General features: G+C 46.9%; 1 protein-coding gene across 1 annotated transcript; it reads right to left on the reverse strand.

The window, feature by feature from the left end:
* Nucleotides 1–16,563: 16,563 nt before the first annotated feature.
* Nucleotides 16,564–18,410, reverse strand: LOC126982415 (basic proline-rich protein-like; the record flags this gene model as incomplete). Its single annotated transcript, XM_050834462.1, has 3 exons — nt 18,394–18,410; nt 18,108–18,346; nt 16,564–17,966 (listed from the first exon to the last, which is right to left on the reverse strand). Coding segments are annotated over exons 1-3 (1,659 nt in total), but the record flags the coding sequence as incomplete, so codon positions are not given.
* Nucleotides 18,411–21,301: the final 2,891 nt, after the last annotated feature.

Raw genomic sequence — 21,301 nt, forward strand, 5'->3', positions numbered from 1 at the left:
GCTATCGTCCGCTGCCTTGCAGAGCGTCTGCCGATTTGTTCGCCTTGTAGAGCGAGAAGCAGACACAGCCTCCGACTTTGCAGGTCATGGCATGATTTGTGGTGACGGATGTTACTCAGGCCGCTGGCCGGCCATACGTCAGGGTAACTATATCTGAATTCTTTTTTTGTTAAAGATGAAGCTTCTTATCCTGATAAGTATACTGTGGTGATCCAGTTATATGCCACAACTTCCTGTGTCATTTCTATTATTATGAAGTCTTCAGGGTCTTGCAGGATATTTCTTTGGTTATTTTTTCGACGTTTTGAGTTTCTTGTGGGCTGCTTTCTCCCGACTCGAATGAAGTACCTTCCAAATTAAATTGCACTCAGTTTTATGGATATGCGATTCTGAGCCTATCCATGGCGGCAGGGTGCATTGACATTCCAGAATCACAAGCATGATTCTTATGACATCTTCCAGCTGCATTAGCATCGGAGTGGTATTATGAATTGTCCTCATTTGCTTGATGCCACTTCTAAACGCATCGTAAACTTTTATATATGTAAAGGTCTTTTGTTGTGTATTCCACTGACTGATCAGAGATGTCTTTCCCCAGACATACTACCTTCACTTCAGTGTTTGGGATATTATCTTTGGAGACTCAAACTTATTGGTTTATACGTAATTAGTGCAGATTGAGTGGCGTTGGGAATGTATTAAAATTTGAGTCCGTGTTCTATCATGTGATCGCACCACCTTTTGAGGTTATCTGCCTAAATCGCCATGGCCTGATCACTCCTGGACTCGTGGTCACAGATCGGGAGACCCAGCTCTCGCGCCATCTGCTTGACGTTGGTGTTCTCATAGCAAAGATGTCATGCAGCCTCATCATTGCCATTGCGTCCTCTGCCATGACCACTGCAATGCCCTTTTTGAGTCAACTCCTTACGTATGTCTTCTCCACAAATCCTCCTTCTCTCCCGATTCCTCTGCCTCCATTTCTATCACTTCCCCTCCCCCCCCTCCCCCCCTTTTCTTCACTCCCCACCTGCACCATCTTCACCTCGTCTTGGCACTGTTACGCTCAAGGACTCTCCATCCTTCACCGCGACAGGTAACACCCACCTGGAGAGACACAGAGCGCTCCTGTCCCATCAATTAGGCGCCTCCTCCACCTGCAGGTGCTCCGTGAAACTGCTAAATCTCTCGGGAATGGGACCTAGTGAGTTACGTTCAAGGAGGGAAGGGATTTCAAGAGAGGGAGAGGAGGGGAGGTAAAGAGGGAGAGATTGGGGAGGGGAAGAGATGGCCGCAAGGAGACAAACCAGGAGGAATGGAAGGACGGGGGGATGGAAGGAGAGGTTATGGTAAGGGGAGGAATGGAGGAAAAACAGAGATGGAGTTAAAGATGGAAGCGAGAAATTTGAGGTAGGAGAGAGAGAGTGGTAAGATAAAGAGAAAGGTAAGGAGGGAGAGAGGAGGAGATAGGGAAGATGTGGATATGAAGAGAGAAGGAGAGAAGGTACTGGAGTTTAGGACGGATGAAAGAGAAACTTCACTGGATGGAGGATGAGGATGAGGTGGAGGTGAGGGAGGAAAGCTAAGGGGTGAGAGAGAGAGGAAAGGGCAGCATCCTTTCCCCTCCTACCTTCTCCATTTCATCCTTTCCTCCCCAGTCTCTCGCTCCTTCCCTCAATCTCTTCCCCCGTTCACTAATTATTATGTCATTGTATTATCTCTCCCCCCTTTCTTTCTGCTCTCTCTACTTACCACCATAGTACTTTCCCTTCCTTGAAATCTCTCCCTCATTACCACCACCTCTTTCCACTTTGCTCCCTTACCCCTATAGCCTCATCCTCCACTTCTCCCTCACACTCATGAAATCCACCATCTTCTCCCCTCTTATCTCCTCCTCCTCATCTTTTCCTCCCAAGTCTCTCTCTTTCATTCCTTTCATCTTTTTCCCCCTCAACTTCTATTCCTCTCTCTTACCCTATCTCTCTCTCCTCTCTCTCTCTCTCTCTCTCTCTCTCTCTCTCTCTCTCTCTCTCTCTCTCTCTCTCTCTCTCTCTCTCTCTCTATCTTCTTCCTCCTCTCTCTCTCTCTCTTGAAATCTCTCTCTCTCTACCTCCTCCTCCTCTCTCTCTCTCTCTCTCTCTCTCTCTCTCTCTCTCTCTCTCTCTCTCTCTCTCTCTCTCCTTTCCTCAACCTCTTCCGCCCCTCCACTTCTAGTCCTCTCTCTTAAAACCCGTACGCATTCCTCATTTTCCTTCTGTCCTCCCAGTCTCTCTTGCTTTTTTTCCCTCCATCTTTCCCCCCTCCACTGCTATTCCTCTCTCTTATACCTCGTACCCACCACCGCTCACCAACGTCGACGAGTTCCACCGGGCAGCAGAGGCGAGTCCAGTGCTTCTCAGTGTTTGCTCGCCGGGATCCCGTTCACTCTGCCTCTTTTGAATGACGAACACTCGATTAATGGGAAGGGCCGACGATGTTAAGTGGTAGCGTGTCCGGGGCTTGAAAGAGAGGAATATAAGTGGAGGGGAAAGAGGAGGAGGGAAGGAGGGAGAGAGAGATGAAAAGAAGGAGGTGAAAAGGGCGATGATTTGAAGAGAGTGAGGGAGGAACTGAGGAAGAAGCTATTTGGTAAGAGAGCAGAATGGAACAAGATGGAGTTTAGAAGGAAGAGATTTCAAGGTAGGGAAGGAGGGAGGGAGGTATGGAGTTAAGCAGGGAGAGCAGGAAGAAAAGACGAAGGGATTTTATAATATTGACAGAATGATAATAATAAAATATATCTGGGATTAGAGAGAATGAGAACGAAGAGTTGTTAGAATGTTAAATGCTAAGTAATTTCTGTAATCTCTCTCCTCCTCCTCCTCCTCGTACATACCATCCGCTAGTCACTCTGAGCGGCGTGAGAAAGAAAAACAAAAAAAAAAAAAACGCGAAGGCTCAGGTAACATGGCGAGAGTTAAAGGGATTCATCTCTCTCTCTCTCTCTCTCTCTCTCTCTCTCTCTCTCTCTCTCTCTCTCTCTCTCTCTCTCTCTCTCCCCCCCCTAAGGCTTCTGACGGGGATGATGGGACAGCTTTGTGGCAGATAATGATTTGAGCAGCTGAGCGTTTGCTGGGGACGCTCAGGAGCTTAGAGAAGGAAGGTGAGGCACGTGTAGGTCGGGGCAGGCTAAGCAGGGGGAGGGGAGAGAGAGCGACCGAGCGAGAGAAGGATTGAGTGAGACCATTAATTTTTACTGTGCTTGTGTTTGTCTGTACGGGCTGTTCTTTCCTCACTTTGTTTGTGTTTCTCGTTTGTTTTCTTATATGGTAAAGGAGATAAAGAAAAGACAAGAGCAAATGACAAAAAGCTCTGAACATACAACACACAAAAAATCGGTGTTGATGCTCCTCTCCTGAAACCATGTCAGACGAGAGAGGAAATACATACGAAGGAAGGCAAGCTACTCTAGTGGAAGGGATGAAGGAATACAGATACTGGTTACCTCTTGCATTAGAAGGTTGGACAGCACAGGGATGAGCTTGGAACATAAAGAATTAGCTTGTGTGTTGGTTTTCGGTTTGTCTTCTCTTTTTCCGATGCAAGAAAAGTTTGTGTTGTGGTTGGGAATAAAACAAAATAGCAGGAGTTAGGGAGGAAGCGGTACTGATGTTTGATTGTCATGGGTGTAAGGGGATAAATGGTTTTTGGTCAGTTGAAAGGTCAAAGGAGTGAACCGGCTTAGAGAACAATGTGTGATAGAGTGCGTCGCGAGTGTCAAAGAAAACATTACTAATTCCTCTAATAGTTTCCCGAGGGGGTGTTTACTGAGTGGAGGGGAATACTATTAATAGACGAAATGAGAGAAAAGTTTGGTGTCATTAGCTTATATTGTCTGTCCTTGATTGCAGGTAACTGAATATAATTTAGAGTCAAGAAGTCTGTCTTTGTGTGTGTGTGTGTGTGTGTGTGTGTGTGTGTGTGTGTGTGTGTGTGTGTGTGTGTTCGTTTTCTAGTCATTGTCTACTTATCTATCTTAATACTTACCTATACTTACCTACCTACCTACCTGTCTACCATATCTACCTATTTGCTTACCTGATTAACCCCCAGTCTACCTGTTTACCTGCCCACCTACCTACCTACTTACCTATACCTATCTACCTCTTTACCTACCTATTTACCTGCCCACCTGCCGATCTACTTACCTTCCTACCTACCTATCTACCTCTCTACCTACCTACTTACCTCCCCTCCTCCTTCCCTCCCCACCTACCTAACTCAATAGTATTATCAAAACTACTTCCATTATACACGTTCCCCTCTCCTCAAGCACCACTAGTTTTCTTTTTTCCACTATTATTTTTACTTCCCTCGCCTCCCTCCTCTCTCTTCCACACCAGCTCTCTCTCTCTCACTCTCTCTCCGTCATACACACCTTCTCCCACGCACCTCACTCCCTCCTTCTCTCTCCCGCCCTCTCACCCTCAGCTCTCCTGCCTTGTTCCTGCCCGTGACCCAGACGTGTATCTGACAAGGTTATAAAGAATTTTCCCGGCTATGATCTCACCCTTTTTCAGAAGCTGTTGCTGTTGCTGTTCGTCTTTTTTTATTGATACACTAACCATTATCATTCCTTGTATTATTTCTTATTATCTTATTATTATTATTCCAAAATTAAAACGCAAATGATTATCACGGACAATTACGACAAGATGACTCAAATGCCACTCCTGCGAAACTCCTCAGTCCAAACGATAACAACTTATAATAATTAATGAACCATCGGGGGAGGTAAGATAAAAAGGGAAGCTAATGACGACCTCCTGCCGCCAATGACGGGTAATGACGATGATGATGATGATGATAATAAGAATAATGATAATGGGAGTAATAGTAATATGGATGATAATAAGAGTAATAATAAAAATGATAATGATAATAATCGTATTAGTAATGATAATAAAAATAACGAAATACCTGTCATTAGCAGCGGCACACAGGCATGGCGTGTGTACAGAGGGACAAAACAAAATCATTATCTTGCGTGAATGCTTGCGTGTACCCAGGTGCGTTAGGTTACCTGGGCTGCTGCGACCGTGTGTGTGTGTGTGTGTGTGTGTGCGAGGGGGCGGGGGGGCGCAATGGTCACGCTACACAGTCATTATATTGCTTCTCATCACTCGGCCGTAAAAGAGATTCTCATGAAATATTGAACCATAACGTCAGTCCTGAATGGGCTTCCAATAAAGTCATTTCGTCCCGTCTTGCTGATGGTAAACTGATAAATTAATAACGTAACGAGTGCCATTGAAAATATAGTATGGCTCTATAATTTCATTGGTTACAAAAAAGTTCATGATCTTACAACGAAAACCAGACACCGTTATCACATCTTTTTCATAGACACCCTCGCGTTATTTCCTCATTAAGGGGTGAGTGACTATAGTCCTGCAAAAGGTGTGTGGGCGTGCATGTAGTGAGCGTGGTGATGCCAGGGCGGGGAAGCATTAAACTATTGGTGCGTTGTGTGTTACATATCCTGGTGATGGGGATGACGACGATGACGAGGGTGCAGAGGGACGTGACATGAGTGGGTAGTTCGTGACACAACAGGTGAACAGGATACGATTATATGACTTCCCGGCGTGATTTTCCGGAGCGTGAAGGCTAGCTGGTGGGCGGTGAGTCAAGTGGTGAGTCACTGGTGGGCGGTGAGTGGGCGAGGTGAAGGAGTAATGATATCCCATGGTGAAGAGGTGAGGGGTGGAGATGGGAGGGGAGGGGAGATGAGGTGAGGAGATGGGAGGGAAGTTGAGGTGAGGGAAGATGAGGTGAGGTAAGGTAATGTGAGGTGATGTTGGGTAAGGTTATGTATATGTGAGGTGAGGTGAGGTGAACAGTGAAGTAAGATGAGGTGAGGTAAGGTAAAGTGAGGTGCGGGTAGGGGAGAGGAGAGGATAAAGGGGAAGGGAATGGGAGGGGAGGTGAAGTGAAGTGAAGTGAAGTGAAGTGAAGTGAAGTGAAGTGAAGTGAAGTGAAGTGAAGTGAAGTGAAGTGAACGTTTCCATCTATTCATAATCACTGCTTTTAATTGCGATTACCTAGAGCGCTGAAGAGAGCTGGTGTGTGGTGAGTTGAGTGGCGAGTCAGAGGCGGAGGAAGAGGAGGAGGAGGAGGCTGAGGAGGAGGAGGAGGAGGAGGAGGAGGTTGAGGAGGCAGCGCATGGGTGAAACTATTCCTCGGAGCAGAGGTGAGGTGAAGTGAACGCACCCGTGTATAGGCAATTACTGGTGCCTATTGGTGCTTACTGGTGGCCTCGAGTCCTCGGTTCTGACCTGTTAGCCTCAAAGGAGCGGCCATGCTGGTGGGAAGGGTGGGTTGGAGGACGAGGTCTAAGGAGAGGACGATGACCATTACTATATATACAGGAATGTCCTCTGATGGTCACTGGTGGTCTCGAATCATAGGTCGGTATTCTCAGACGCTTCCTCCTCTCATTTCAACGATTTCCAGAAGCCCACAAGGAGACCAGCGGGATTGTAAAGGGCTGTTACACTGGGCAAATTTTCCGTGGATCTTCAGTCAAACCACGATTTCCGCTGGCGTGGTTCTCATTTGTTTCTTGTTATTGCTGCTGATGATGATGGTGAGCAATACCGTCGTCCTTCGGTGAAATCTACCGTAGCTTTGGAAGATCGTGGACACGTCAGAAAACCACGGAAATAGGAGAACCACGCCAGCGGAAATCGTGGTTTGACTGAAGATCCACGGAAAATTTGCCCAGTGTAATAGCCCCTTAATGAATCATGGTACAGTAGAAGGGTCAACTAGGGCTATAAAACTACACCTGGAAATGCTCAAAACTCCCACGAAAGTCTTGTCAAATAATAATGTCAGCTTAGTCACCGAAATAACTTGGAATATGACCCTAAGAGCCGACATGGGCAGGGAGACGAGAGCGAGAGCGAGAACAAGGACGAGCACGACCGCCACAGTTACATATGCGAGTGACTGGATACACGAGGGTGACTTTAGTGTCCTCGCTAACTCCTCGCTAACTCCTCGTTCCCAGCGCTCGAGTCACTCTCCCTTTCTTCGCTGCGTGTCATGGCTGCGTGGACACGGAGGGTTCGAGCAGGGAATCCGCGTTACGTTGCATTCCAAGTGTTAGGCGCTGGACAATGGGCACGGGTATTAAGGGGAACAATGGGAGCGGATAGCCTTGTCAGCGTGGGAGCGTGGGAGGGCAGAGGGTGATGGTCAGAAGTGTTGTGTGGATTCAGAAAGCGGAGTTTATTTATAGAAGTAGATGTGGTGGATGGAGTGAATAGATTGATGGTAGATGGGGTTAACCTGCATTAGGATAGATAGGGGATGATGTCAATGTGTATGGCGGTGGGGGTGGTGAGGGGGGGGGGTGGCAGGGCTGGTGAAGAAAGGAAAAAGATGACTGTATAAATAGAGATGCGAGTCTTTCATCCGGTCGTTCTATACGTATAACTCGAGGCGCTTCATAGCTGTTCTTGTGGTCATAGAGTTGAGATGACTTATTAACACGATGCCAGTGCAGCGAGGAAATAAATACCCCATTGCTGCAGTAAATGTTAAGGGAAAGTTGCGTGTTCCAGAGTATACCAGCAAAAAGGATGAAAGCATGAAGATGTTAGTTAACTCTTGCATAAGGGATGTGGATGGTGAAGAGATGACCGAGAGCAGAAGTTGTGAGCAGCGTGCCGCGAATGCTTGCAACAGTACATCAGATGAGGTGATAATAGGAAGGTCGTGTGATGAAGTGGGATAAGAAAAGGAGTGTCATGTATGAGGTACGCTAATGAGAATGAGTAGAAATAGTGATGGAGAGGAAAAGTGAGAATGGGGAGCTAAAAGTGAAAGTATATGTAGATGTTATGAAAAGGGGATGGAGTGAAGGAGAGTAAAGTGAAGATAGTAAAGTAGAAGAAGAAGTAGGAGACACGCAAATAGTACAAGAACGAAAGCAAGAGTGTAACAGCATCTGCAGCTTAAAATAATATCACGTGACACCGATGCAGAACAACCAGGCGAAAACAGCCGTTCTGAGATTGATAAAGAAGATAAAACTATAATTATAATTAGTATTGTTACGGTAATATTTGATGTAAACAGCTTTCCACTTATCAATAATCAATGCTGAGAGAAGCAAGAATGTTGATGATGCTCACGACGCTTTCCAAGAACCAAGCAAGCGTACACACTCCCTTAAGGGACATCACACTTTTGAGTTCACGAGGCAAGGCATCCGAGAAGGGGCTCACGCTCGCATCATTCATTATATAGTTATTTTATGGCAACCGACAGACTTACATTCTCTCTCTCTCTCTCAAAAAAAAATATTATAACAGAAATACATAACCGTCGTAGTAGTAATATTAGTAGTAGCAATGGAAGTATAATTAGTAATAGTAGTAATTATTGTTGTAGCACGAGCATTTGTAGAAGGAATAAAATCCTTTCTTAAGACTCCTGTTTTTCACTCCTCCGCTTGTCGTGGAACACCTCTAAATCACTTTGCCTGTTTACCTTTACCTGTTCTCTCCTCCGCGCCTTGCTGTTCAATTCGCTTCTTTACGACACGGGCGAGCAGTTGAATAAAGTGGTGGTTAGGGCTAGGGTTTAAGGGGCCATTACTTTTTTTTTAGTGGCTGTAAAATTAGTATATCTCTCGTATGTTTGAGGAAAAGGTAAAGGTTGAGAGAGAGGAAGAGAAGAGAGGGAAAGAGAAGAAAAGAGAGGAAAAGAGAAAATAAGATGAAAACAGAAGAAAAGAAAAATAATAGAAAACAGAAGAGAAAAATAACTAATAGAAAACAAAGAAAACAGAAGAGAAGAGGCAGTGTTAGCAAGACTCGCCAAATAGCATCTCTTCCTGTCCTAGAAACACACAAACAGTGCCGAGGTTGAGGAAGGAACAGGGAACACAGTTTGCCATGGATTGCTTCATTCTAACACACACACACACACACACACACACACACACACACACACACACACACCAAACAACGGCTTCTGAAGGCAAGCACTACAACGTTTGGGTATTTGTGAATTGCCTCACTTGCCCTGAAAACCGCCTTAACAAGCAAATCTTGTTTAAGAAAGATGAACGGCAAGTGTGTGTGAACCTAAACAGCAGAAGGTGAAAATTCGTGGCTTTTAATTAACTATATTTTACTCGCATGCTCTTGGAAATATCTTTTAGGACAGAGTGGTGTGCTGAAGGGGGACATTGTTGACTTACGTGCCTCGGTGACAACAGTAAACTTTTAATAGGGGAGAAAGTTGCGTGTTTTAAGTGTGAAGTTTGTTTTTACTTCGCGGGTTTTTATGTGGCGGCTGTGCGTGGTGGTGAAGGACGTCATGGTATATTCAGGTTCCTGCGTGACAACCGTAAATGCTTCTGTTCGCACGTTGCAGGGCCATTATAGTCCTGGCAGGGAGGAGGTACGAATGAATGCCTGGTAGTGTTGGCATCGCGTTCAGCCAGATAGAAGGAGGCAACACTCGTACTCGCTTGCCCGTGGGGATGAAACGTAAAAAAAAGCTTGACAGGAAGACTATACAACGCAGGTGCAATTTCAACTCCTGTCTACCAGAACTGAATTAACACACACACACACACACACACACATACTCACACACACACACACACAGAGGCACAAATTGAAGCTTCTGGTGATGGATGATCGAGGAAGGAAGAGATATGAGTGGAAACTGAAACCGACGCAGTGCTTCAAAGGGTGGGACGGATACAAGATTCCAATCAGTTGTGTTGTTTATTGAATAGTTAGGCGACTGTGGTGGCGGCCGGGGTGGGGGGGGGGTAGGGGGGGGAAGAACTGTGTGAAGATTAGATGAGGAGAAATTGATACAGGAAACTATTTGGAGTACACGACGGATGAGTGAAAAATGGAGTGGTGGAAAGAGTAGTAGTTGTATTGGTGGTAGTAGTAGTAGCAGTAGTAGTAGTAGTAGTAGTAGTAGTAGTAGTAGTAGAAGTTTTTGCTGTATTTGTTGTAATAGCAGCAGTGGCGTTTGTTGTCGCAGTAGAGAAAGAAAATTAAACAAAGAACGAATAAATGAATGAAAGAGAGAGACGATACATTATATTAGAACACACACACACACACACACACACACACACACACAAACAACAGCAGTGCGTTAATATTTCAATACGAACACTGACATATTCCCGAGGCCACTTTGCGACATCATACTTATTGATGATGGGGGAGGGGAAGGAAGAGGAGGAGGAGGAGGAGGAGGAGGAATGAGAGAATATAGAAAAAAAGCGAGGATAACATACAGAAAACGAAACACACACACACACACACACACACACACACACACACACACACACACACACACACACACACACACACACACACACACACACACACACACACATGTACAAAGCTTTTTTATTTTTATTTTTTATCTTTTTTCCTTTGTATCTCGTTTTTTTTTTTAATTCTTGTTCATCATATTAGTATTCTTGTTCTTCTTCTTGTTTTAGTCGTGGTTCTTCTTATTTCTTTTTTATTATTATTATTATTATTATTATTATTATTATTATTATTATTATTATTATTATTATTATTATTATTATTATTATTATTATTACTATTAACGTCATCATTATTATTTTTATTGCCATTTTCATGCAAAAAAAGACGCAGGGAGAAAGGGCGTGCAGCTTAGCGTGCCTCATATGTATGCAAATAAGGGTTTACCTCCTTGTTACGGCAGGGAGGGTGGGAAGATTATGGACTGCCTCGTGCTGCTTCTGCCGTGTTCCTCCCTCCTTTCCCGTAGTCTGAAATTTTCTTTATTAATTTTACATGTAGAAAAAATATATATACGTAGTGATGGCATAATGAAGGCAAAGGGAAAGAGAGAAAGTGTATGATAAAGAATGGAAGGTGAGAGAGAAAAAAGTGGATTAAATGCATGAGAGGAGAAATGGAGGAGTGGGAATGAAAGTTATGGGTGATGCGGAGATGAGCACTGAGGCAATGTGATGTGTTAAGTGGTATTTGTATATTTTTTCTCCCCCCTTTTCTACTACTACTACTACTACTACTACTACTACTACTACTACAAAGGCCGTTTTTATACTTACATGATTTTTTTTCTCCTTTCCAGGTACGTGTACGTCCGCTCGTCTCCCTGCACTCCACGTAAAAGCGGGACTCGCGGTGAGTTTAATTTAGGAAAAGGAGGAGGAGGAGGAGGAGGAGGAGGCATAAAGAGGAGAAAAGAAAGATGAACGGTACACGGGAGAAACACACACACACACAAAAAAAAAAAAATGAACATATAAATAAAAAAATAAATAAATAAAATAAAAGAATAACTAACACACAGAAACAAATAAACACAAATGCCAAAACAATCACAACCACAAACTCTAAACTTAACAAAAGCACAACAGACCACAGCCATTAGCTCAAACCTCTAAAGAGAAGAGCAAATCAAACACACCACTAGACTCTCATTCTCAGATATCAGAGGTCAGAGGAAAGGTGAGGAAGAGGAGGAGGAGGAGGAGGAGGAGGTAGTGCGTGCAGGTGTGAAAGTGTTTGCAGTATATAACCCTCCACTTGGCTGGGCAGTGTTTATGCAAAGAGAGCACCGGATGACAACACGAGGCGGTGACTGACAAGGCGAAGACTGATGAGATGCAATGTTTTACCTGTGATGAGAGAGAGAGAGAGAGAGAGAGAGAGAGAGAGAGAGAGAGAGAGAGAGAGAGAGAGAGAGAGAGAGAGAAAGAGTGGTATTGGAATCTGTCCACACAACCTACGGAGTTTATATAAAAGTCATACAGAATCATTGCGTCTCTCTCTCTCTCTCTCTCTCTCTCTCATCAGGATTCAGGACTGTTGCAATCACTGTGACGGGAAGGTAATGGAAAAACGCGGGGATATTATGGTGTTTGCTGGACGGTGTGTGTGTGTGTGTGTGTGTGTGTGTGTGTGTGTGTGTGTGTGAGTGTGGCCAGAGAGGGATTTATAGTGTGACAGAGAACCGACAGGGAGTTAAAACGATCAGTGCGAGATGTTTCGTATGGTTCGCCTCTGTTATTAGTGTTGTTATTATTACTATCTATCCGTCTCTGTCTATCTATTTATCTATCTATCTATCTCTTATCGTGATCTTGAGACGCATGAATTTCGAAGTTAGTGTAAAGATGAAACTCACGCAGAAAAGGGATTCGTGAGGTGCCAAAAAGTGACGTGTATTGAGAAAGATGCCGGGAGGAAGAGGAGGAGGAGGAAGAGGAGGAAAATATAAATGAACCGAAAAATAAAACTGAAAATAAGGAAAGAAGAAAAAATGTATGAATATGAAGAAGAAATGAAAGATAATAAGGTGAGGAGGATTAATATATAAATAGGAAGAGAAAAGGAAGATATAAGAAGGCAGATGAAGGAGTAGAATAAATAAATAAATGAAGAAAGAGAATTAAGAGGAAGAGGAAGTGCATGTATGGGTATAAGAGGAAAATGTCAAGAGGAAATGCTTAGAATGGATGATAAAGAAGAAGGAAGATAAATAAGAAATCGATAAGAGATGGAGGATAAGAATTGTAAGAAAGGAAGGAAATTGAGGGAAAGGAGTAAGAGAAGGCGAGTGTGTAGCAAAAAATAGAATAAAAAAATAGGATAGGTGGAGCGTAGAAGATAAGGAAGAGGAAGAAGAGGAGAACGGAAAGATAAAAGGGAGGAGGAGGAAATGCAATACCGAAGAAGAAAAGAAAGAATAGAAAAAGAATAGAAAGAAGAATAGAAAGAGAATAGAAAGAAAATAGAAAGAGAATAGAAAGAGAATAGAAAGAGAAGAGAAAGAGAATAGAAAGGGAAGAATAAAAAGAGGATTAAAAACATCTTCAGATCGCAAAAGAAAGATCAACAATGTTCGTTAGTTATTTTTTATTTATTTTTATTTATTTATTTTTTGCCTTCAGCTTTACACTTTTTAACCCAAACGCCTCAAGATCCAGTGTTGCGGAAACTCCTATTTTGGTGTTGCAGCGGAAGAGGAAAATTCTTGAGAAAAGGCTTGTTTCCTCGCCTCCGGCAAGAAAATATGAAGAAAAAAAATGAATCCCTTAACACACACGCACACACACACACGCACACGCACACGCACACGCACACGTACACGCACACGCACACGCACACGCACGCACACACACCGCCAAGCCTCGCAGATTCAGTTTTCAAGATGATGCTGAGATAGAAAGGAAAAAGTCTGAGCACTGAGGATCACCACACACAAACATACTTCAAGACGCACTGCAGAGGAGGAGGAGGAGGAGGAGGAGGAGGAGGAGGAAGAAGAAGCACTGGACACAATCTTTCCCTTCACCTTTATTTATCCTTACCCTCGCTTTTGTTTTTGCTTTTCCTTTCGCCTTTATTTTCTTTCGCTCTCTCACCTTCCTCGTCCCCATCCTCTTTCCTATCGCGTTTACCTTCCCCTTCCCCTTTACTTATCCCACTCTCCTTCCTCTTCCCTTTCCCCTTCGCCTTCGTCTTCCGGGTTCCAAGCTGTGCACCTCAGCGTCCATAAGCCCCAAGGTATTCCAGAAGCTGCATGGTTGGTTGGTTCCCTCGCGATACACTCGGGTTCTGATCACCTTAGGGGGGATACAGTGGAGTCTCGAGGGGTTTGTGGCCTTGTCTTTGTGTTGGGGCGCTGAGGGATTGAGGGCAGAGATTGGTCAAGCGTGTGCAAGGGTCGGATTGGTGGGGTTTAGATACAGACCCGCGCTACTTTCTTCTGGTCTATTATTAACTCTTTCTGCCAGTGTATCGAGACGTTGAAGTATAATCTTTGGGTGGCTTCGGGTTCATGCACTTACCGCTTCCCGAGACTCATTGATGTTTGAACATATAGAGGAAAAAGGCATATAGTCCTCCTGCACTCTTGATTATAAGGAAAAGACGTTGTTAAGATTTTGCCGAATCTTTCTTTCTGGAGTGCTGCGTTGTGTGTCTGGGCGGGTAGGAAGTGTTGTCCTGGCGACGGGTTATCAGTCATCTGGAGTTGACTTTTTAGTTGGCATCGACGCGCACCTCGCTGAAAATGAAGCCCAAACGAGCAGTCACCGAGGAAGAGCAAGAATCCCGGCGCTCCTCAACACGCCCCTACATTTTCATATGAGAGGGTAGGGAATTTCAGGGTTATAAAGCAGCGTTTTTTTCCCCCTTTTTATTCTTACGAAGGAAAGTCTAGAAAACTTACAAAACAGACCGCTTATCATCCCTTTGTTTCACTGCCTTTCATGTTACTAATACATAGAGAAAACTGCTGTCTTTGTATTGCCTAAAGTCATCTCACGGTGCTTTGTAAACCTTCACGCAACAGATGTCACTGATCCGTCATATTTCTCTCTTGTTCTGTTTGTGTGTTAGTGTGTGTTCCATGCCATTTTGGGTCACAGGTTCACTTCGTTACTAAAATTGTCTGTCTCCCATTAACAAGTGTTGCCACTCAGACTCCTGGGTTTGGCGTTGTAGTGCGGGATAGGCGACGCGCCCTTTGCAGTATGCCCCTTCTGACTGATTGCTTGAAAGTTTCCCTGGCCGAATGGCAGGTGGAGAGGTGGAGAGGTACTTCTGTGTGTCAGATGCTCGCGGTAACCATAGGAGAGGGAGTGATATTTTTGTCGATGATGATGGAAGATGGTGATTGGCTGTCTCAGATCTTGGCCTCAGATGACCACCATAATGACCGCCGTGCATTACAGCCACAGCACTGTTACAATAGAATCGTGTTCCGTCACTCGGCTTCAAAAGCCCCGTCGTGCAGAAGTCGGAGTGTTGCGCCAGTCAGCACCGTGACGGGACGGCTCAGCAGCACAGGAGGATTTGCTGTTGTGACATTCCTTTGGTCCCCAGGAGAGTATTTGAACCGCTTGAGGTGCCGCTCGGAGGCCGACCTTCATGGCTGAGACGGGAGGGCACTCAGGCAAGGGTGGGATGTGGTGGGTGAGGACAGTGTGGTGTCTGTCTAAAGGAGGAGAAAAGCGGGAGAGTTAACCAGGCAACGTTTGGCTAGCATCTATAATATGTGCTTTGAGGCGCCGCAGACGAGCCTCTCGCCGCGGCAGATACCACTTCCCCGCCGCAGCCTGTCCGCCCCACGTGATAAATGTCGTCACCGCCGTCGTGATGGTTTTGTATCTGCGTCACCTGCCAGGCGCTTGACATTGCTGCGATCGTCAGAGGCAGTAAACAGGAAGCCATGAATGGCTTATGCGGAGGAGGACTCGGTGAACCTTTGCTGTCATATTGATGGCAGTTGGTCTCACCAGACAAGCGGATCTACAAATATGGCCATAAACTGCTTGGGCTATGTCAAAATATCAGCTCAGTTGGATGATTCACCGCCCCGCGCCGGGACCCTGGCGGCCTGTATGAACTCCTCAGCGTGGCGTGGGAGGCGGCACAGCAGCGAACCGCCGCAGCCGAGGTGTTCGTCTTCTCGTGCTCAATACAATGAATATGTAACAGGAAAACACGCCTGGCGGCCATGCCGGCTGGAGGCAGGGCGGCGAGGCTCACCGGGCCGGGCTGGCGTCGGCACCGCGGCTCCTTGAAGGGAATGTGCCTGAGCGTGACGCCTCGACGCGGGGCGCTGCGGGGCCGAGGAAGTGTGTGTGTGTGTGTGTGTGTGTGTGTGAGTGTGTGTGTGTGTGTGTGTTTGTGTGTTTGCGTGTGTGTGTGTGTTTGTGTGTGTGTGTATGCAGCCCCGACGACGGTACGTGACTCTTTATAGACCCGCACCCTGTATTGTCTGGGAGACGAGCAGCAGCAACAACAACATGGTGATACTATAAATAGTGACATTTTATTTGTAAGAGGAACACCAATGAGACTTTGGTCATTACTGAAGGAGGTCATACACGTGCTGCCTTCCTCGCCACGCAGGAACACAACCCTGACACACGTCCCCCTGCCGCTGACTCCACCTACCGCCGCTGCAGTGGGCCAGAATGCGGAACGGATTGACTGACTGGCTGACTGACTGACTGACTGACTGACTGATTGACTGACGGATTCACTGACTGACTGAATAACTGACTGACTGCCACTGACGAGCGCTGGCGAACAAGCAGCCTTCCGTCAGGAGCGAGAATACGGTCGTGGCGGCGCCGCTGTCCTGCCAAAGCCGCGGAGGTGGCACGCAAACACCCAGGCGCCGAGAGGCCGGGTCGATGAGGTTGTGGTGGTGCTGGTGGTGGTGACGGTAGCAGTGGTAGGGGTGATGATGTTGGTGGCTGTGGTGGTGGTATAGTAGTGGTGGTGGTGGTGATGGTGGTGGCCGTGGTGGTGGTGGTGATGGTGTTGGCCGTGGTGGTGGTAGTGGTGGTGATGGTGTTGGCCGTGGTGGTAGAAGTAGTGGTGGAGGTGGTGATGGTGATGGCCGTGGTGGTGGTAGTAGTGGTGGTGTTGGTGGTGGTGGTGGTAGTGATGGTAGTGATGGTGGTGGCCGTGGTGGTGGTAGTGATGGTGGTGTTGGTGATGGTGGTGGTAGTGATGGTAGTGATGGTGGTGGCCGTGGTGGTGGTAGTGGTGGTGATGGTGGTGGCCGTGGTGGTGGTAGTGATGGTAGTGATGGTGGTGGCCGTGGTGATGGTAGTAGTGGTGGTGATGGTGGTGGTGGTGGTGGTGGTGATGGTGGTGGCCGTGGTGGTGGTGGTGGTGGTGATGGTGGTGGCCGTGGTGGTGGTGGTGGTGGTGGTGATGGTGGTGGCCGTGGTGGTGGTGGTGGTGGTGGTGATGGTGGTGGCCGTGGTGGTGGTGGTGGTGGTGATGGTGGTGACCGTGGGGGTGGTAGTAGTGGTGGTGGTGGCCGTGGTGGTGGTAGTGATGGTGGTGATGGTGGTGGCCGTGGTGGTGGTAGTGATGGTGGTGATGGTGGTGGCCGTGGTGCTGGTAGTAGTGGTGGTGATGGTGGTGGCCGTGGTGGTGGTAGTGATGGTGGTGATGGTGGTGGCCGTGGTGGTGGTAGTAGTGGTGGTGATGGTGGTGGCCGTGGTGGTGGTAGTGATGGTGGTGGTGGTGGTGGTGGTGGTGGTGGTGGTGGTGATGGTGGTGGCCGTGGTGGTGGTAGTGATGGTGGTGATGGTGGTGGCCGTGGTGCTGGTAGTAGTGGTGGTGATGGTGTTGGCCGTATTGGTAGAAGTAGTGGTGGTGGTGGTGGTGGTGATGGTGGTGGCCGTGGTTGTAGAAGTAGTGGTGGTGGTGGTGGTGATGGTGACCGTGGGGGTGGTAGTAGTGGTGGTGGTGATGGTGGTGACCGTGGGGGTGGTAGTGGTGGTGATGGTGGCCGTGGGGGTGGTAGTGGTGGTGGTGGTGATTGTGGTGACCGTGGTTGTAGAAGTAGTGGTGGTGGTGGTGGTGATGGTGGCCGTGGGGGTGGTAGTAGTGGTGGTGGTGGTGATGGTGGTGGCCGTGGGGATGGTAGTAGGGGTGGTGGTGGTGATGGTGGGCGCGGGGGTGGTCGTAGGGGTGGTGGTGGTGCTGGGGGGGGTGGGGGTGGTGGTTGTGGTGGTGGTGATGGTGGGGCGGGTGGGGGTGGTAGTGGTGGTGGTGGTGGTGCTGGTGGTGGCCGTGGTTGTAGTTGTGGTGGTGGTGGTGGTGGTGTTGGACGTGGTGGTTGTAGTTGTGGTGGTGGTGATGGTGGTGACCGTGGGGGTGGTAGTAGTGGTGGTGGTGGTGATGGTGGTGGCCGTGGGGGTGGTAGTAGTGGTGGTGGTGGTGATGGTGGTGGCCGTGGGGATGGTAGTAGTGGTGGTGGTGGTGATGGTGGTGGCCGTGGGGGTGGTAGTAGTGGTGGTGGTGGTGATGGTGGTGGCCGTGGTGGTAGTAGTGGTGGTGGTGGTGATGGTGGTGGGCGTGGGGGTGGTAGTAGTGGTGGTGGTGATGGTGGTGACCGTGGGGGTGGTAGTAGTGGTGGTGGTGGTGATGGTAGTGACCGTGGGGGTGGTAGTAGTGGTGGTGGTGGTGATGGTAGTGACCGTGGGGGTGGTAGTAGTGGTGGTGGTGATGGTGGTGACCGTGGGGGTGGTAGTAGTGGTGGTGGTGGTGATGGTGGTGGCCGTGGGGGTGGTAGTAGTGGTGGTGGTGGTGATGGTGGTGGCCGTGGGGGTGGTAGTAGTGGTGGTGGTGGTGATGGTGGTGGCCGTGGGGGTGGTAGTAGTGGTGGTGATGGTGTTGGCCGTATTGGTAGAAGTAGTGGTGGTGGTGGTGGTGGTGGCCGTGGGGGTGGTAGTAGTGGTGGTGGTGGTGATGGTGGTGGTGGTAGTGATGAGCTTTAGGACAATGTTTCAGCCAGACCGTGAACCAGTGCTTGAATTACATGAACACAGAACACATGTTAAGGTCCCCTCCCCTGCCAGCTCTAGAGTCGCGTCCTGCCCTGCCTGGTCCAAACCTTTGTGTGATGCCTTCCCCTGCCAATCATGTTTGCAGATGTCCTTCCCGATTCAGATTATAATACCAGAGTCTTCTCTTATTCCTGTCCAGGCTCTCCATTCCCCTGCCAATCCTGTATATATGTGTCCCTGCCAGAATATTGTAGCAGAGACTCGCTTAACGTATGTCAAGACCACCAACCTCCTGCCAACCCTTTACATGGTTGTCTTACCCTTGCCAAGTTTTGTACCAGAACCTTGCCTTGGGATGCTTCCCCTATTACTTTTTTCCGTATAACTTTAATAATATGACAAACGAGCATCTTGTCGCTTGTGTTTGTTTCTCCAGCACCTAATGAGATCATCGAGTACTAGGGTGAGATTCAGGAAGGTAGGCAAGAAATGTTTTGTAGACTGCCTTAGGATGATTGGAACCTTTGCATATAGTTAGTGATTAAAGGAAGTCTATATGGAAGTTAGATAGAGTAATGAGTAGGGCCGCAAATTTATGAAGAAGTAGTTGCCTGAAGATGCTATGTGTGTCCCTTGTCTTACTTAGTTTCTTTATATCCGAGGGAAACTAAAATATTCGGCTGGTTGGCTCAGCAGTGAATTTGTACTTGGTAGGAGGAGCAGAATTCGTTAAGATAGAGACGTTACTTATTTCAATCACACAGTCTCTCTCTCTCTCTCTCTCTCTCTCTCGTTCTCGTTCTCACTCTCGCTCTCTCCCTTTAAGCAGTTTAGGAGACAAGCTGGACTAAGAAATCCGTTACAATTCTCTTTATATCCTTTTAACTATGTGTGTGTGTGTGTGTGTGTGTGTGTGTGTGTGTGAGTGTGAGTGTGAGTGTGTGTGTGTGAGTGTGTGTGTGTGTGTGTGTGTGTGTGTGTGTGTGTGTGCAGAGATGTATGTTTGCGAAAGAACATAAAATAAACTCCCACATCTTCCCTTCCTTCCTTCTGTCCTTCTCTCCTTCGATTAACTTGGATGTCTTTTACTCACACAATTTTATCCTTTTATCCTTTTATCCCTATTCTTTCCCTTTACATCTTTGGCTCTGAATGTTCCACTACCTCCTGCTCCTCCTCCTCCTCCTCCTCCTCTCTACACATGCCCTTTTGATTACCTGAGGCACCACCTGGCATGTCACCTCTTATTCTCCTCTTCTTCCACCTCCCTCATGACGTCCTCCTCCCACTCCTTTTCTTATCTTCCTCTCTTATCTTTGCCCTTCCCTTCCCTCTACATTTTCTTCCCTCCTCTCTTCTTCCTCCTTCTCCTCCTCCACCTCCTCCATCTCCTCCGTTTCCTCTTCCATATTCCAACATAGTCATTATTCTGATTTATATTTTCCTCCTCCTCTTTCTCCACCTCCTTCTCCCCCTCCTCTTCCTCCTTCCTCATTATTTCAACATAGGCATTACTCTGATATATTCCTCCTCCTCTTTCTCCTGTTCCTACTTTTCCTCTTCCACCTTCTCTACCTCCTCCTCCTCCTCCTAATCATCATCATCGTCGTCATCATCATCATCATCATATTTTCCACCTCCCATTCTTTTTATTTCTTTTCCTTCCCTTCCCTTTCCTTCCGTTCCTTCCTCATCCCTTTCCTCTCCTTTCCTTCCCTTATGTTCCGTTCCCTTCTCGCATCGCAACACATTTCTCTATCACAATTTTTCCTTCCTCCTCCATCTCTTCTTTTTCCGTCATCTCCATCCAGCTATCCGTTTCCCTCCTCTTTTTTGTTCTTTCTCTCTTGTTTCCCTCTAATTCAATATTCCTTCACTTATTTATCGATCGCTCTTTTCCTTTCTCCCTCCCTTTCATCTATCGTTTTATTCTTTTTTTACTTAGCTCTCTCTGTTTTCTATCTTCTAATAATATCTAGCTTCGTCTATTTCGCCCATTATTTCTTCTGTCATGTTGATCTACTAACTACCACGAACGGCGAACATACTCCCGGGGACGCATCACTTCATTCACTCGCCGCCTCCACCTCACGCTATTTTCTACGACTACAGACAAACGATTCTTATGTATTTCCTTCCTCCTTTCTCGTGATCAGCATTTTCACTTCCTTATGACTGTCGGCTGTTGATTATTACCCCATTTGCGTTGACGTTAATGCGTGTTTGAGAAATACTTTTACAACGCATTCCTTTCGCCGTCAATGGGTATGTGTTCTCTTTCATATCTACATGACCGCTGTGTAATTCCTTAACGAGAGAGAGAGAGAGAGAGAGAGAGAGAGAGAGAGAGAGAGAGAGAGAGAGAGAGAGAGAGAGAGAGAGAGAGAGAGAGAGAGAGAGAGAGAGAGAGAGAGAGAGAGAGAGAACAAAGTAGTAAAGCTAAAGTAATTATTTTAATCGTGAAATAATTTGTTTAGCAGAAAATTCATGAATGAACATTATGGTGACTTGTGTGACGTTGGAGGAGGAGGAGGAGAAAGGGGAGAAGGAGGAGGAGGAGGAGGAGGAGGAGGAGGAGGAACAATAGCAGATTTAGCAAGAACGAAAAGAAGAAGAAACAAATGATGAAAGAGTGAGAAGGTTGAAAGAGAAAAATAAAGATGCGAAAGAGAAGAGAAGCAAGAGGAGGAGAACGAGAAGGAATGAAAAAGGAGTGAGAGGATTAGAAAGACCAGGAGGAGGAAGGGGATGAGATCAAGGCGTGTACGAAGGAGGAGAAGAGGGATGAGGCGGTGGAAAAGAAATGGAAGGAGGAGAAAGAAGAGGATTGGTTGACAAGACGAGGAAAGAGAGTGCTGGGATTTGAGAAATTGGTAACTTAATGCTTCAGTAAGTTTGGGGGAAGAGAGAGAGAGAGAGAGAGAGAGAGAGAGAGAGAGA

The sequence above is a fragment of the Eriocheir sinensis genome, chromosome 51 (assembly GCF_024679095.1).
Source record: "Eriocheir sinensis breed Jianghai 21 chromosome 51, ASM2467909v1, whole genome shotgun sequence".
NCBI classification, from domain to species: domain Eukaryota; kingdom Metazoa; phylum Arthropoda; class Malacostraca; order Decapoda; family Varunidae; genus Eriocheir; species Eriocheir sinensis.